The sequence below is a fragment of the Schistocerca americana genome, chromosome 2, assembly GCF_021461395.2.
Source record: "Schistocerca americana isolate TAMUIC-IGC-003095 chromosome 2, iqSchAmer2.1, whole genome shotgun sequence".
Taxonomy (NCBI): Eukaryota; Metazoa; Arthropoda; class Insecta; order Orthoptera; family Acrididae; genus Schistocerca; species Schistocerca americana.
The window spans coordinates 954,132,412-954,150,985 of NC_060120.1; the positions used below are offsets into that span (position 1 = coordinate 954,132,412).

The 18,574-nt window shown below is 40.3% G+C and overlaps 1 protein-coding gene across 1 annotated transcript in view; it reads left to right on the forward strand.

The window, feature by feature from the left end:
* Window positions 1-18,574, forward strand: part of LOC124596129 — a 262,465-nt gene that overhangs the window by 178,128 nt on the left and 65,763 nt on the right. The window contains exons 18-19 of the mRNA XM_047135149.1: window positions 1-108; window positions 8,840-9,005. The exon at window positions 1-108 is cut by the window's left edge and continues 118 nt beyond it. Coding sequence (XP_046991105.1) covers window positions 1-108; window positions 8,840-9,005 — 274 coding nt within the window. The remainder of the gene's footprint in view (window positions 109-8,839; window positions 9,006-18,574) is intronic.

Genomic DNA, 18,574 nt, shown 5'->3' on the forward strand with positions numbered 1-18,574 from the left:
ATAGTAAAGACAGAATTAAATTTGAAAACATACAAGACATGGTTTAATGTTGCTAGAACACTTCGGCTTGATCTTGAAACAATTTGCACATTAGCTGCAAAAAATTCGGTATGTATTTTTATTTTTTGGTCATTGTATTTTTAAGAGCTATGAGCACTCCGTCATCTTTGCTGTTACAAAAAAACAACTATTCTGCTGAGCAAGTTCTCAAGAGTTCTTAAGGTTTAGAGCCCATGTTTACTAAAAAGATTTTCTTTTATTTTGTCCACACTATCTTCTCCAAAAATATGGAACGCAAAGATCTTGCAGTAAAGAGATTTATTTCACAGCATCCAAGATGTAGTGCTTGTAGCGCTTACGGTATGCATTTTAGAACTCGTGTTTATTAGACTTTTTCGCTTCGAATTCCCTGAATGTGGACCATTCCTCTTGGGAGACCCTGTATATGTTACTTCCAATACAGATTCACAACAAATTTTTTGTAACTGCTAAATAGATTTGACTCCATGTGAAGGTTCTCTGCCCGCATCTCGTGGTCGTGCGGTAGCGTTCTCCCTTCCCACGCCCGGGTTCCCGGGTTCGATTCCCGGCGGGGTCAGGGATTTTCTCTGCCTCGTGATGGCTGGGTGTTGTGTGCTGTCCTTAGGTTAGTTAGGTTTAAGTAGTTCTAAGTTCTAGGGGACTGATGACTTCAGATGTTAAGTCCCATAGTGCTCAGAGCCATTTTTGAAGGTTCTCTTCGGGCACGTGTATCTGCTACCTAGGTTGAGAGGTGAAAATGCTAAAGGCCATTGAGATAATGAAGATAACTGTAGTTGTTGCACTCACATCTATTGCAATCATGCATGTACTTCTGCATGTGACTTACACATAAACTTAACTTATGCCATCAGAGCTGTAAAATACAAATTATTAAATCTGGTTTATGAAAATATAAATAATATTTGTTACAGATGTTATAGCCATGATTACTTGAAACTCCAATTTGCCATCTCTGTTCAAGGGAAGGGTTAGAGATCAGACATTTCCCTCTAGATTTTATAGTACAAGAGAGGCCTGGGTTATTACTAATATTAACACTCTTCCCAGTATGACAAGGCAGATAAAAATACTATTATTATGAAATTCCGTGACAGATAAGAGAAACTTTCAAAGACCTGAGCAAAAAAATGGATAAATGAAATTTATTATTAGAATCAAAAGATGTAAATCATGTATTCATGTAATTATACCACCTATTAATACGAAGCTACTGAAGCAACCCCCGGTGTCATTGTTCAAAAATAATTTACCGACCAACCTAATATGATTCTTTCATAAAAGATATATTTAAGGAATGAAAAGAAATGATCGCCAACTTGATCTCAGAGTGATTCTGCTTAGTGACATTGATAAGATAATGGGAGAACATGTACTCTCGTTCTACCCTCGAACAATTAGTCACCAATCCTTTCTTCATGGCCTCTGAAAATAAAAATACACTTTAGGTGGTAATGAAGTTCATGGGGCAGCACTAACCATTTGCCTCCTATTGTGTTTCTTTTCCCTGGCCGAATCAGTAGACAACTATTGATTGTGCCTCCTCTGAGATTCTCAAAAATCTCTGGTTTGTTATAATTAACCAGGCCCCATTTCCTTAATTTCCTACCTGTGTGCAGTTCCTTCAGTCTTTATCTGCAGTTCATAACCAATAAATTATTCTCAGTATACCTCTGCTGCTGGATATGTTTTTGAGCTTGAGGCTGATTTTGAAAAATGTCTTATTATATATCTGAAACTGTATGTAGTCTCCATGTCTCGACTGTGTATACAACCTTCTTACATGATTCTTGAAAAAAACCAAGTGTTTGCAATGGTTAAATGATGCTCTGTGCAAAATACTACATGATCATTTTCACTTTCATTCCTTTCCCTGAGTTAATGTTCTCCTATTCCTTTTTTCTTTAATGTAGTGAATAATTTATTTCTCCTCTGTCAATTCAGACAAATGATATGAAGGTTCCTTTGAAATGGAACCTACAGATTTATCCAACCTTTTACTCTGTCGCTAGCATCGGAGCGCAAGTTACAGTACATCAAACTACAATCAAGTTTGTATGTTTCCCATCAGCCCAGCTTCTGACAGTCAGCTGTGTGGTATTGCCCTTAAAATCAGGTCTAATTGCAACCTGTCTTCTCATCAGCTCTTCCTTAACTCATGCACCCATCTACATTTCGTGATAATAAAGTGAAGCAGCCAGAAGACATTATTGGATGTCGTTTAACTTTGTACAGACTTGAGGCCCATAAGTAAATGATTTACAGTTTTTTTAGTGTTGTTCATGTTTAATGTTGTTATCAGGCCAGGTAGGGTACATGAGGGTCATGGACTATGTCAGATGTTGAGTGATAACTGAGAAGGATGCAAAGATGCTTCATACTTGTGTGGGACAGCATTATCAGCACCTGACAAAGTTAGAAAAAGGCATCATTATGGGTCTCCATACCTACACATGCTGTACAACTAGTAATGGACTCCCTGCAACATAGGTCATTCCTCACCATTAGTCTGAGACTAACAGCAGCTGGACTAGGGAATTAGCATCTTATGCGTAGGTTACTGTTAACATCATAACAGAGATGCTGTGTTTGGACGGGTGCCATGCAAGGAAGAATAGACTGCTGCTTAATAGTTCCACAGTTTTCAGCGATGGATCACAGTTCTGCACTACTCTGGTCCATCATCGTTGGTGCATGTGGTAATGACCTGAGGAGAGGTCCTGTTCTTCCAGTTTTTTGGGAGAGGCACACCATGTATTACTCCTTGCATCGTGATGTGGGAACCCATTGGGAATGACTTCGGGGCATGACTGTTTCACGCTGAAAAATTCAAGTTTCCTCGACATTAGCAGCACAGTGTAATTGATGAAGTGAAGTGTTTTGGTGATAGTTTACGCATTTCGTGATCTGTAGACCCTTTTTAAGGGTTTAATTGTCAGTGCAATGTGACTGCTGTATGTTTTTTGATCTGTACAAAATACTTAGCTGCTGATAGGATATCCCTGACATACCACTGTGCCATCAGAGTACACTCTGTGTCCACCTGTGTCCTGAGTCCTGCGTGTGTGTCAGTCAGCCAGCAGAAACCAGCTGAGGCAAAAGCAGCAAAAGGGAAGTAACAGATTTTGTGACTTTTAATGAGTTCCTAACCAGGAACGAATTGTATAATTTCATCTGTGTGCTTTGATGGTTTAGTTTCTCGAGTTTCTGTGCTTAATTTAATATCTAATAGAGACACATCTCATGTTTCTGTTTGCATCGGAAAGTAAACCGATTTTGTGACATATTACAGGTTCTAAATCAGGAGTGAATAATTTAGTCTCACCTGAGTGCTTTGGTAGTTCAGATTTTGACTCTCTGCACATTAATGTAATTTATTATAGACAGTTCTTGCATTTTTCTCAGGGTCTACAATAGAGTACTGCAGTATGTGTCAATAGTCCGTTTGTCTGAGTAGTGTAGTTTTCCACAGTTTTAGTATGGATAGGGAGTGTGATTATTGTGTGTGGATGCAAGCTGAGTTGGTGACACTTCACTCTCAGCTCCAGCCTATGATGGCTTCGGTTACACAGCTTGAAGCTGCAGTGGATGGGTAGGTACCACTGTTGTGGATCAGCCGTGGAGATCCAACAGACGTCCAGCATGTCGGAGTCCTCGCACTGAGGTCGATCCGTCACCTGTGGTCGAGTGGGAGGTCACATCGAGGCATGGCAGGAGGCAAAAGAATTCCCAGGGGGCCACTCATAATGCCTCCCTGCTGAGTCTGACTAATAGGTTCCAGGTGGTGTCTGTGCCTGACACTGTCTCACAGCCAGATGCAGTCTTCTGTCCTGTTTCAGAGGATACCTTTCAGTCTGCAAGATCCGGACAATGGTAGAGGATGGGATTATTGGTTGTTGGGAGCTCCAATGTTAGGTGCATTTGGAGCCCCTTAGAGACATGGCTGCCAAGAAGGGGAAGAAAGCCAATGTGCACTCCATGTGCATACCAGGTGGAGTCATTCCAGACATGGAAAGGGTCCTTCCAGATGGGATGAAGAGCACAGGGTGCAGCCAACTGCAGGTGGTGGCTCACATCTGCACCAGTGATGTGTGTTGCTTTGGAGCAGAAGAGATTCTCTCTGGTTTTGAGTGGCTGCTATTCTTGCTTGCAAGATGAAAGCAGAGCTCATCATTTGCAGCATAGTTGACAGGAACAATTGCAGACCTCTGGTACAGAGCTGAGTGGAGGGTCTGAATCAGAGGCTCAGATAGTTCTGCGACCATATAGGCTGCAGATTCTTCGAAGTGCACCATAGGGTGGTTGGGTTTCGGGTTCCGTTGCATAGGTGAGGAGTTCACTACGCGAAGTCGGTGGCTACACAAGTAGCAGGGGCTGTGTGGCGTGGACTGGGTGGTCTTTTAGGTTAGAGGGTCTCGGGGAAAATGCCAAAGGGCTTCAGTCTCAAGGGGTGAAGGCCATCGGTATGACAGTTGTAAATTGTCGTAGCTGTGTTGGAAAAGTATCAGAGCTCCAAGCACTGATAGAAGGCACTGATGCTCAATTGTTATAGGCACTGAAAGCTGGCTAAAGCTGGATATAAGTTAAGCCAAAATTTTTGTGAAGAATTTAATGGTGTCCCGAGAGGATAGGCCAAACACAGCTGGTGGTGGTGTGCTTGTTGTGTTGGAAGTAGTTCATCTTGTCGAGAAATTGAAGTAAGTTAGTATGGGCAGAGGTCATTCTTGCAACTGGAATAAAATAATAATTGGATCCTTTCACCAACCTCCCAATTCAGATGATAAAATTTCTAAAAGGTTCAAAGAAAACTTGAGTTTGATTTCAAACCCATACCCGACTTGTACATTTATAGTTGGTGGTGACTTTAATTTACCCTTGATATGTTGGTGAAAATACATGTTTAAACCCAGAGTTATGCATCATCCAAAAATGTGCTAAATGCATTCTCTGAAAAATTATTTCGAGCAGTTGGTTCATGAGGCCACGTGTTGCATAAAAGGTTGTGAATTCACACTTGACTTCTTAGCAAGAAATAATCCTGAGCTAATAACGAAGATCAAAATGGATACAGGGATTACTGAACACAGGCTTTTCATAGTGAGATTGAATATTGTAACCCTCAAATCCTCCAAAAATAAAAGAAGAATATACCTGTTCAGAAAAGCAGATAAAAATTCACTTGACGCCTTCTGGAGAGGCAATCTCCATGCGTTCAGAATGTAAGTGTAGACTAGATGTGGCTTGAATTCAGAGAAATAGTATTGGGAGCAGTTGAGATATTTATACCAGATAAATTAACAAACAATGAAGCTGATCCTCCTTGGTACACAAAATGTGTCAGAACAACGAAAAAAACTTGCCAAATTTAAATGGACGCAAAATCTTAAAGATTGACGCTCTTGGCTTAAAATTTAGCGCGGACTTGAATGGGAGGTGCTTATAATACTTTCCACAACAAAACTATTTCTCAAAACCTGGCTCAAAATCCAGAGAGATTCTGGTCATGTGTGAAGCATGCTAGCGGCAAGACACAATTAGTGCCTTCTCTGCACGATAGCAAAGAAATACTACCGACGACAGTGCTGCCAGAGCAGAGTTACTAAACACAGCCTTCTGAAATTCCATCACCAAAGATGACAAAGTAAATATTCTAGAATTCGAATCAAGAACAGCTGCCAACGTGAGTAACATAGAGGTAGATCTCCTCGGAGTAATGAAGCCACTTAAATCACTCCAGAAAAGCAAGTCTTCTGCTCCAGACTGTATACCAGTTAGGTTCCTTTCAGAGTATGCTGACACAATAGCTCCATACTTCACAATTACATACAACCATTCACTCGATGAAGGATCCATACCCAAAGACTGAAATGTTGCGCAGGTCACACCAACATTCAAGAAAGGCAGTCGAACTAATCCACTAAATTACAGGCCCATATCATTAACATCAATATGCAGCAGGATTTTGGAACATACATTGTGTTTGAGCATTATGAATTACCTCGAAGAAAACGGTGTATTGACACATAGTTAACATGGACTTAGAAAACATTGTTCTTGTGAAGCACAACCAGCTCTTTAATCACACAGAGTGGTGAGTGCTATTGACAAGGGATTTCAGATTGATTCCATATTTATAGATCTCCAGAAGTCTTTTGAGGCTGTCCTACATAAGCGGCTTGTAACGAATTTGCATGCTTATGGAATATCGTCTCAGTTATGTGACTGGATTCGTGACTTCCTGTCGGAGATGTCACAGTTTGTAGTAATTGACAGAAAGTCATCGAGTAAAACAGAAGTGATTTCTGGCATTCCTCAAGGTAATGTTACAAGCCCTTTGCTGTTCTTTGTCTATATAAACGATTTGGGAGATTATCCGAGCAGCTGTCTTTAAGTTGTTTGCAGATGATACTGTTGTTTATTGACTAGTAAAGTAATCAGAAGATCAAAACTAATTGCAAAACAATTTAGAAAAGGTAGCTGTGTGGTGCAAAAATTGGCAATTGACCCTAAACAATGAAAAGTGTGAGGTCATCCACATGAGTGCTAAAAGTAATCCATTAAACTTTGTATACATGATAAATCGGTCAAATCTAAAGACCATAAATTCAACTAAATATCTAGGAATTAAAATTATGAACAACTTAAATTGGAAGGAACACACAGAAAATGTTGTGGGGAAGACTAATCAAAGACTGCATTTTATTAGCAGGACACTTAGAAAACGTAATTTTATACATTATCAATGTCGATTAGAACAGTAGTCACTATTTTTTCAATTAGAAGACTTCAATTTTACATGGCCCAGGTCATATCATGCACTCCCTGAATCAGGATTCTCCAAGAGTGTTGTAAAGCTGTTAATGAGTGTTTTGTTTGTCAGCTGCACTGGAAGCGCGCCCTGTCTCTCTCTCTCTCTCTCTCTCTCTCTCTCTCTCTCTCTCTCCTGGGATTGCAGTTCAGTGGGTGGACTCCAGGGTGAGGGAGAAATGGGCAGGAAGTGGGAGGTGGTGTTGGGAGCTGTGGTTAGTGGATCCCTAGGAGGCAGCAGGTGTGGTAGCTGGGAATCAGACACAGGGGCACTGGATTAGTGAGTTAGTGAAGTGGAAGACAATGATGATGTGGAGACAGAGATTGGGAGGGGTTGACTGGACAGAGAAAGGGGAGACATTTGGGTGGAGGGTGTGGGTGCAATGGGTTAATGGAGATCAAATCCACTCTCACTCCCAACCCCCTTACCACAGGGTTCGTATCCCAGCAGAAGACCCATGTGAAAGAACTGCTTCATTCACAAACCCAGCACATCCTGTTGTAGTCTTGCCACAAGCATATCCTATTGCATCAGATGCAAGCACCCCTGTGAAAACAGCCATGTCATATACCAGCCCTGCTGTGGTATTTGCATGTTGCATGACATTTTATGTGTGCACAACCGCTAACCAGTTATCCACCAGAATGAACAGCCACCATCAATTTGTGGCCAAGAATATTTTACCACCCAGCTCCAAAACACACTTAGCACAACATGCTGGAGCCCAGTGTCTGTTTCTCAACCCACACTATCTACATTGTTCCTTCTAGTAATAGCTTCTCCGAATTACACAGATGGGAATTATCCTTGCAAAACAGCCATTGTTCGTGTAACCCTCGTAGCCTCAGTCTCTCCTAACGCACTGCACCCACACATTTTGCCCAACAGTGTCCCATTCCTCTACCCTGTGACCCTCTCCCAATCCACACGTCCACTTCATCATTGTGTGCCCCATGTACTCACCAGCTCCATTGTTTGTGTGTCACATTCCTAACCTGTGCATCTGCTGCTCCACCTCACGAATTCCTATCCCACCCACCGGTAGCACCCCCACAAGCTACCAGCTACTCTTCGCCAACCCCTCCAATACTCTTTGCCTTTATCTCTACCCATGTCAACCGACACAAAACCTCTACCAGTCCATCTGCCAAACTGCAGTCCCAGCATTGTAGGCTCAGTTGGTACAGCTGTGTATGTGCTTGTGTGGGGGGTGGGGTCTCTAGCGTGTTATAGGATTCATATCAAAGCTTGAAAGTTTTCATTCTATTTTTTTTTGTGCCTGTTGATGACTCAATGCTTACACAATTTGGTAATTGGTTCTCTAGTTATTTGTTTAATACCACAAAGGTAAACAGTTGTTAAATTATGTTGTTAATTTAGTGTTGTCAGGTAATGTGAACTTGAAGATGAAAAAGGATTATATAGAAATAGTGAACATAATTGCATTTTAAAATGAAAGCTCCAGAACTAGCAGCAATAACATAATATGTTTAATATTTTACACGATGGGCCTGTTAAGGCTTAATTGCCATTATCAAGTGACATCTAGTTGGAAGTGATGATCGTATTGCAGATACAGTAAAATTTGTTGCCGAGTCATGGTAAGTATATCTGTTTTCTAGTTTTTGACAGATATTTTGACAGTTTTATGTTTTGTAAACATACAGTACTCTAATGAGCAACTATCAAAATATCTTTCAACATATTTTTACGTTTTGTAACTCCAAAAAAAAAAACATTATTCTTACCACAACTTGATAGAAAAAATTTACTGTAGATGCAGTATGGTCATCAGTTCCAACTGGACGTCACCTAATAATGGAAATTAAGCTGAAACTGGCCTGTTGTGTAAAATATTTAATATATTACCTTACTGCAGCTAATTTTGGAGATTTCATTTTCATTATGTCTTGTAATGATATATACTCTGCTGCAGGTCCAATGGAACGTAAAATAATTGCATTTGTTTTGCCTTTTCCTTTTTTTCCTTAGATAACAGAAGAATTTTCTACTAAATTGGAGGCAAGTGATAACAGTTGGTGTCTTACAGTACACCACGCAGATTTTCTTAAGGAACTTGTAGCATGTCTAAAATATTGTCAAGACTTAGAGAAAGCCTCTGCTGTATTGTATTATGCTACTAATCATATGCCAGCAGGTAATTATGAGTATTTAATGAGTGTGGTTTCAGTTATCTGAGACTACAGACGTGTGTGCAGGTTGCGTTTGTGTGTGTGTGTGTGTGTGTGTGTGTGTGTGTGTGTGTGTGTGTGTGTGGGTGGGTGGGTGTGTGGTGTTGACAAAGGCCTTAATGGCTGAAAGCTATAATTGTGTGAATCTTTTCGTTGTGCCTGTTGCGACTCAGCATCTCCGTTATATGGTGAGTAGCAACTTTCCTTCTCTAATATTGAGTATTTAGTAATTTTGTTAGTCAAAATGTTTTACACTCTGTATTTCTGCAAATACAGGAGATCATATATTTTTCAAGTAACTTTGATTACTATAAAATATGCCACATAGGCAACTGACAGAAGCCCACCTCTTAAAAGTGTGCATGTCTGGTCACAACAGTTTCTATGCATTGCTCCACTAAGCAATAAAATAACTGAACTGAAAGTAAATATAATTTACTGTACACTGGGCCTCAGTTATTAAATGTGGAGTAATCAGATTTGCCATTACTTACATACAGTTACTTTTGCAATTATTCGAAGATTTGACTTGATATTGTGATAACTTGGTGTGATATGTAAACAGCAGATGTGTCAACAAAATTATGTCCCACAAAATAAAATACAGCTACATTTATAAAACAATGCAATCAGAAATTTAGGCAGCTAATAGTTTGCTAAAAAATTTGCCAAAGAATACCCATCTCTGTAGCTGTGGTTGCTTATGTACATTTTTATGATGGCATCAGACTTGCATTCAGACATTTCAAAACTTGGTGCTGTGGAAATTTTCATTTGGTTGGTAAGATGAGGTGAAATGACGGCATGCGTTTCCTGATAACAGATTTAGTGTCTAATGCCTGAATGAAATTTCAAACCTCTCTGCAGTGTTGCCAGAATTGAGAGTGTGATGCTGTGTTTGTAGGATGGGGATGTTACGATCAGTGTCCCCTTTGTGCCCTTAAAGAGGAGTAGATTTTGTGGTGCCAACAGGTTGCTCGCTCATCTCGCTACCACCACCTCTACATTTCAAATATGGAGTTATCACAGTGACTTGGTCAACAGATAAGCTTGAGAGACAATTCATGTTTTACGAAGGAAAGATGCTTCTGGATGAGAGGGAAGAAAGCCTTTTTGATTTGGTGATCGAACCTACCCTTGTAGGTCTGTCAGCAAACAATGTCATACAATTTTGCTAAGGAGTACTCTACAGCCTTCATGAAGTTTTTAAAAATGCTGTTCAGTTTAGCTTTTTTTGTACTAAAAAGGACTATGCTGCAATCATCTTGTGGCATTGCAGTTCTTCTTATGTCTGTGCTTGCTATGAAAATAGGACGAGGAATTCTGCCTTACACAATACATCTTTCAGTTGGTTATTTTTTCTTACTGTAAAACTGTTGTCACATATTAACATTTTGAGGAACTTTTGGTACAAAATATTTACGAATTTGTGAATGAATAGTAGTTGTAAAATATTATACGTCATTTGTTTACAATTCACAGTTGAGATGTGTATTAATGAACTGATGCACTGTCTGTTGTTTATTAGATTGTATCTAAATTTCTACCTATAGCTTAATTGGCAAAAGAATGGTTGTATGCATTAGTTTATATACCTTACATGAAGCTATTGGGTATTTATGTTGGTAGCTAGTTTGCTCCACAACCTTCAACTTGTCATCTGCAAACAGCAAAACATAATTTTTATTTTTCTGTTTATTATGTATTTATAAACTGAAATACCATGTTTTTTGTGTGTAACTTATGGCTTTGATGTTGTAGTGTTTTCTCATATGTTTTGGCGAGGTGAATACGCTGACTTTTGGTCATTTGACAATGCACTTTCTACGAATTTTCAAACATGGACACAGTTTTTGCTGTCATTACATGTTGTTGTAGCTGTGTTGTATTCATTTGTTTTATGGCGTGTTTGTTTGGGTGAGGTGTGCAAATTTGAAGTTTATTTGGTGTTTGTAGTGTGTTTTTGTGTGTGTGTGTGGGGGGGGGATGGGTAGTCTTCTCCCCCTTCCTCCCATGAGTAGTTTCAGTGTGGGTGTTATTTGTATAGTTCTTCAGTTGTGATGAAGAGGGTTTTATTGCACAATGATGTGTATTCATTTAATACTTTCTTTCCTCGGGCTGTTGATTTTTGGATGTGATAGTTTTCTTCTGTAGCTAATTTTTGGTATAAGCTACTACTAGTTTTAAAGGTCTGTGAGTCAGTTTCAAATTTTTGTTGGGTGGTGATTGTGTGCTATCAGGTGATCTGCGAATGTTGAGTGTGAGCTATTGCATTTCTGTGCTCTGATATGTTCTGTATTCCTGGTTTTGAAATTCCTGCACAAATGACCCACATATACAGATTGACTGCAGTTGCAAGTAAGTTGGTATGTACTGGACTGGCTGTATTTGTCAGTGTTGGTGGTATTTCTTCCAAGTCTGCTTTGTATTGCATTGAAGGTTCTGTATGCTATGTTGAGCCCTTGTTTCTTTAGTATATTACCCACCCTGTGTGTGACTTCGCTGTTGTAAGTCATTATGTGCCATTTGTTGCTTACTGTCTACTGATTTGTTGTGTGTTGTGTTTGTTTGTTTGTTTGTTTGTGTGTGCGTTTGATGATAATGTGTTGTTTGTTTTTGGATTTTGTGGTTTATTTTATCTACTCTTCTTGTATCATATCCATTCTCCTGTGCAATTTGTTTTATTGTGTTCAGTTCTTGCGTGTAATCATGTTTGTTCGTGGGTGTTTTGTTCAGTCTATGTAGTAAATATCTGAAGCTGGCTTCTTTGTGAGTTATGGGGTGATTGGATTGGTTATGAGTAATGGTCCTGGTGATTATGGATTTCCTGTATATTGTGAATCCGTTTGTTGTTTCTATTGTGTATGGTGTGATCTAAGAAATTATGTTCTCCATCTGTTTGTGTTTCAGTGGTAAATTGTATTTGTGGGTGGATGGAGTTTTATGTTGTCATGAAGTTCTTTTATGCAAGCATAGCAAATTATATCACCTACATATCTGTACCAATATATTATTTTGTACTGTTTTGATATTACTGTTTTGTCAAAGATTTGTTTTCTGTCTGATTGAGGAAAAGCCAGCTAGGAGGCAACTGATTGGTGATCCCATGGACAGTCCATCTGGTTGAGAGTAAAATTTTTTGTTGAATATGAAGTAGTTTTGCTCTGTGATGAGCCTGAATATGGCTGGTATTTCTTGTATATTTGCTGTGGGTATGTTTCCTTGCAGTTGGAGGTTTCTTTCTAAGATGATGATGGTTTCTTCTGTTGGGATGTGTGTGTACATGGAAATTATGTTAAATGAAAGTAATGTTGCTAAGTTTGGTATGTTTTCATTTCTTATTTTTTCTATTATGTCACTGGAGTTCTTTAGATTTCTGTTTTCAGTGTATTTTTATATTGTCTGTAGGTGTGTGTGTGTGTGTGTGTGTGTGTGTGTAGTATATTGGTGCTTTGGTAAAGTTTATCAATGGACGTATAGGTACGTTTTTGCTGTGTCGTAAATGTACGAGCTGAGGAAGAGCATCCAATGCTGGAGTTATTGTGCAGTCTGCTCCAGAAGCTAAGAGTGGGGCCAAAGAGAGCCATTAGTGGCATGTGGTCAGTGATGAGGGTAAACTTGGTCCCGCCAATCTGTTGCTCACTACCACCATTATTCCTATGTGCCAGTATTGCACCTGTGCCACAGTGAATCTGTGGTGAAAACCAGGGGCTTGATGGAGTTAAGGGTGTAAGACAGGGTGCCAAGTGCAACATAAGCTTCAGCTGCTTGAAAGCATGCTTACAGGTAACTGACCACCTGTACTGGACATCTTTCCCAACCGGTTAAGCAGATACGTGATGTGGGTTACTTGTGGAAGGGACTTACAATAATAAATCACCCCTCTCAAAAAGAACCTGCAGCTCCTATAAGTTTTGGTGGTGGGATAGAGTATTGGTGGGGTAGGTTTCCACTTCTGCCTGGGTGTTGATTGTTGATTTAACTCTGGCACATAGTTGGAGATAGCCACTGGGTTTCTTGACCATTACCAATACCCAAGCATTAGTTTGTACATGGTCACTTAATGTTCACTTACACCAGCTTCGTGGAGGTGATAAAATTTTTGCTTAATGGCTGCCTGTAAAGAGTCACGAAGAGGCTGTGCTGGGCAGAAATGAGGCACAGGATCTGAATGTGAGGAGGTGTGGGCCTGGAAATCATTGGCACACTCCAGGCCAGTTGCAAATAGTGGGAACTGTTTCTGAGATGACCCGAACCTTACCAGTGATGAAGAATCCAAACAGCAAGAAGACATCAAGACCATAAATGTTGCTTACCAAGTAACTGAGAACAACAAACAAAATTACCAGCTGTGCGATCTGTTTACATGTTGTTTTGACTGTGAATTGACTCCGGAGAGGAATTGAACTGTCATCATAGGCAATCAATGTAAGGAGGGCGGGACCAAGTCAGGGGCATGCTTTTGGAGGTTAATCAAAGAAAGGTTAGCTCCTGTGTCCACATGGAAACAGATGGCCCGGTTCACAATCATGAAGTCGATAAACAGCTTAGTGGTGGGAGGACTGCCAAGTGAAACAACTGCCTGAAGTTTATACACTATCTCGTGGAGCATGTGGGGGATGGCATTTGACTGTCCCAATGGTCCCTGACAGACAGACAGACAGACGGTAAAGATATGGTCATCTTTCCCACAATGAGTGCAATGCACCCAGTGATCTGGACAGTCTGCACACAGATGTGCTGTGAAGCAACCGGGATATGATGGAAGACCCCACTGCTTATGTCAATGGGGCTTGACAGGCTGTTAAGGGCATGGAGACGTCAAAAATGAGTGAATCATGATGCCTCTCTTAACAAAAAGACTTGCAAGAATTCTGCCCCTGAGACAGTGGCTGACTGCTGCTGCCTGGGGTCAAGCCATGAGGTGTCTTTAACTTTTCCCGGCGAATAGAGTGTTCAAATAACTTACGGGTTTGCTGCCGTGTGACGTCGTCGGACACCGCTGATATTTCGACAGGAGCACACCCTGCCATTCTCAAGGCAAAAATGCATTTGTGCCTTGAGAATGGCAGGGTGTGCTCCTGTCGAAATATCAGCGGTGTCAGACGACGTCACCCGGCAGCAAACCCGTAAGTTATTTGAACATGAGGTGTCTGTTTGCTGCTTATGCAATCTCAAAAGAGTGCAGGATTTCCAAAATAATGTCTATGGAAGGGTTGTCCAGTTCGAAGGCTGTAGTACGAACTTTCAGCTCTGGAGCCAGATGGACCAGGACATGGTTCAGAGAATCTGCATGTGAAGTACTGCAAGTCAGGTTTGTACAAGTTAAATTGCAGTGTTAACACAACCTTTCCAAATCCATCACCCATGAGTGGTTGGACTGTCAGCTTGCTTGTGGTATTGGTGGAACTTGGGGCATGATGTGACCACATGGAACCACTGAGAAAAATAATTGGATGGCAACGAACACATTTCATCAAATGTGAGCACAACCAAATTCGAGAGTGGAGCCAACTTTTTTAGCAAGTAAAACATCTCAGAGGAAGCCCAAGAAAGGAAGAGTGACCATTGGAGAACAACATCCGAAATCTGAAAAGCAGAGATGTGCCATTTCAGCCACTGCAAATATGTGTCCCACTTCACCTTTGCGTCATCAAATGGCAGAAACGCGGGTGGATGGCACTCCGCCTGGCAGGGACCACAGCCTGTATGTGTTGGCAACCTTGGCCGGAGTGGCCGAGCGGTTCTAGGCGCTGCAGTCTGGAATCGCATGACCGCAACGGTCGCAGGTTCGAATCCTGCCTCGGGCGTGGATGTGTGTGATATCCTTCGGTTAGTTAGGTTTAAGTAGTTCTAAGTTCTAGGGGTCTGATGACCTCAGCAGTTAAGTCCCATAGTGCTCAGAGCCATTTTTGTTGGCAACCTTGAACCTGTAGAGGATGAGAATGACTTGAGAACCAGGGAGACTAGCCGAGAGTAGTGTCGGTGACTAGCCGAGAGTAACAGGTGGATAATAGGAGAGAAAGACAGACTACAGAGATGGCACTACGAATAACAAGTCCATTGAGAAAACCAAGACTGAAAACTAAGATGACATGAATTCAGAACAGACACAATGATGTGTTGCGAGATCAATATTATTCTGGAGAGAAATCGCAGACTGCAGACCCGCTGCACCGCTGGCCTTAAAGGGAGACCACAAGCACCAATAGGCTGCACAGTGTCTTTGCGATGCCACATGCAGCGGCAAGAGCAGCAGCTGCAGAAGCAGTCACGCTGCCTAGCAGCTGTCATCAATTTCCATAGTGTGTGGTGGGCTTTCAGACTCGTCATTCTTGGATACCAGAGAGCTCTTAACCACATAAATCTTGGAGTATGCTATCACTAAAAAAACATCGCATAGCAGCAATTTACAGTAAAGGGATTTTCAGCTGCGGGGACATTATTCATATTGATATTAAAGAATGGCTATATTAATTATAATAAGATGGTGTCATTGCAATGAGTAACAATATGAATAAGGTGAATAGGGAATTAGTAAATACAGCTGCTTATATTAGTTATTTTTAATGTACAAACATTACCATTGTGCATTGCATCTTGTTTAATTTGCCTCAGTTTAAAGAGCCAATTATTCGGGAATGTTTCTCATTTCAAGACAAGATGAGTAGTCAGTTATTTGGGGGCCATATTTTGAGAATTGTGTTATCACTGGATCATCTCTTGGTGTTGTTTGTAAGTGAAAAAATGTGATATTTGATATCTTCTTTGTTGTTAGCGTACCATGAAGTTCATATTTCTTGTGTATATGTTTAGTTATGTACCTGTATATAAGTGGGATCTGTCTTTGTTTCATGTTTTTGTCAGGAATATTTTTTATTAGCATCCATAGTTATTAGCATCCAGATAGTTTTGCAAATTGTATGACAGTGTAGGATAACATTGGAAAGTTGTTTTAACTTTTGTTGTGATAGTGCTGACCGGAGATACTTTTATTCTTTACGTCTATTTTGCTAGAGTGTCAACAAGAGATGAATTGTTCTTCTACTCAACATGACTAAACCGGAGGTTGTACAGAGTTTCAGGGAGAGCATAGGGGAACAATTGACAGGAATGGGGGAAAGAGGTACAGTAGAAGAAGAATGGGTAGCTCTGAGGGATGAAGTAGTGAAGGCAGCAGAGGATCAAGTAGGTAAAAAGACGAGGGCTAGTAGAAATCCTTAGGTAACAGAAGAAATATTGAATTTAATTGATGAAAGGAGAAAATATAAAAATGCAGTAAATGAAGCTGGCAAAAAGGAATACAAACGTCTCAAAAATGAGATCGACAGGAAGTGCAAAATGGCTAAGCAGGGATGGCTAGAGGACAAATGTAAGGATGTAGAGGCTTATCTCACTAGGGGTAAGATAGATACTGCCTACAGGAAAATTAAAGAGACCTTTGGAGAAAAGAGAACCACCTGTATGAATATCAAGAGCTCAGATGGAAACCCAGTTCTAAGCAAAGAAGGGAAAGCAGTAAGGTGGAAGGAGTATATAGAAGGTCTATACAAGGGCGATGCACTTGAGGACAATATTATGGAAATAGAAGAGAATGTATGTTGCTAGAGTGTCAACAAGAGGTGAATTTTTCTTCTACTCAACACTTGAGATACTACTTAACCTATGTGCCCATGAAATTGATTCTATAATCTTTCTTTGTTAGTAATTTGTATGGCAATCTGGCTTTCCTTTAACCAAACTTGATATTTTGAAAACTAGCAATTCTTGTACACTTTAGATTTTTCCATATTAATAGTTCAACAATGTATTATCTGTGGCTACTTCATGTTTTGTAACTGTAGAAAACAGTTCATTTCATTATCACTCTTTAAAGCTTTGAATAAGGCATGGCAACTTTTTCAGATAAATTTTTCAGACAATGCGAGTTATTTTTTCACACCCTACCAAGAAAGTATTTATTTCCACTCTTTATAGCAATAGAAAATCATAATTAACGGAACTGTTGCTTTTGTAGTCACTGTTACATAGTGCATTGCTAGCAGATGATCTTTCATTACTAGATACTATGTAGGCTGGGTACCACAGAGGTTTAATTTGTGGATCCTTTTCATATCATTTCTTTTTTGCAATTACATTAATAATGGTCTCAGGGAATGAGAACAAAATGGCAGTATCTTCTAGAGTTTGCTGGTCATTGCTTAAAAGTGTCACTCCGAATGATACAGCAAAAGTCCTTTCCCAACAAGGTACATGCAGCCGTGTTGCTGCCATCCTTACTCATACAACATGAAACATAAGAAAATCAACATTTTGTACTTATTGCATAAAATGATAATAGATGAAAACACTCTAATTATATTTTGAAATAAATATTTACCTTATGTCACTTAGGCCACAAAGATAGCAGTGTAATGGAAATTTGGTCATTCTACAGAACTGCAGTATGAGTTTCTTGGTCTCAACATGTCACCTGTGATTTTCACAGGTTAATAGGTTCTTGAAATGTCTATTTGTTTCAGGAATGTTGTTTCCATCTGTGGAATCTTTCCTTGAGGACGGGTGTCATTCCAACGGAAGTGGTTTACAATTGTTTTTATTTCTGCAAGTTCCTTTGCAGCCTCAATCAGTTGTTTTTGGTGTTGTATAAATTGCAATCACTCAAAAGAGGAAAGGCCGCTGGACCTGATGGGATACCAGTTCGATTTTATACAGAGTACGCGAAGGAACTTGCCCCTCCTTCTTGCAGCGGTGTACCGTAGGTCTCTAGAAGAGCGTAGCGTTCCAAAGGATTGGAAAAGGGCACAGGTCATCCCCGTTTTCAAGAAGGGACACCGAACCGATGTGCAGAACTATAGACCTATATCTCTAACTTCGATCAGTTGTAGAATTTTGGAACACTTATTATGTTAGAGTATAATGACTTTTCTGGAAACTAGAAATCTACTCTGTAGGAATCAACATGGGTTTCGAAAAAGACGATTGTGTAAAACCCAGCTCGCGCTGTTCGTCCACGAGACTCAGCGGGCCATAGACACGAGTTCCCAGGTAGATGCCATGTTTCTTGACTTCCGCAAGGCGTTCGATACAGTTCCCCACAGTCGTTTAATGAACAAAGTAAGAGCATATGGACTATCAGACCAATTGTGTGATTGGATTGAAGAGTTCCTAGATAACAGAACGCAGCATGTCATTCTCAATGGAGAGAAGTCTTCCGAAGTAAGAGTGATTTCAGGTGTGCCGAAGGGGAGTATCGTAGGACCGTTGCTATTCACAATATACATAAATGACCTTGTGGATGACATCGGAAGTTCACTGAGGCTTTTTGCAGATGATGCTGTGGTATATCGAGAGGTTTTAACAATGGAAAATTGTACTGAAATGCTGGAGGATGTGCAGCGAATTGACACATGGTGCAGGGAATGGCAATTGAATCTCAATGTAGACAAGTGTAATGTGCTGCGAATACATAGAAAGAAAGATCCCATATCATTTAGCTACAATATAGCAGGTCAGCAACTGGAAGCAGTTAATT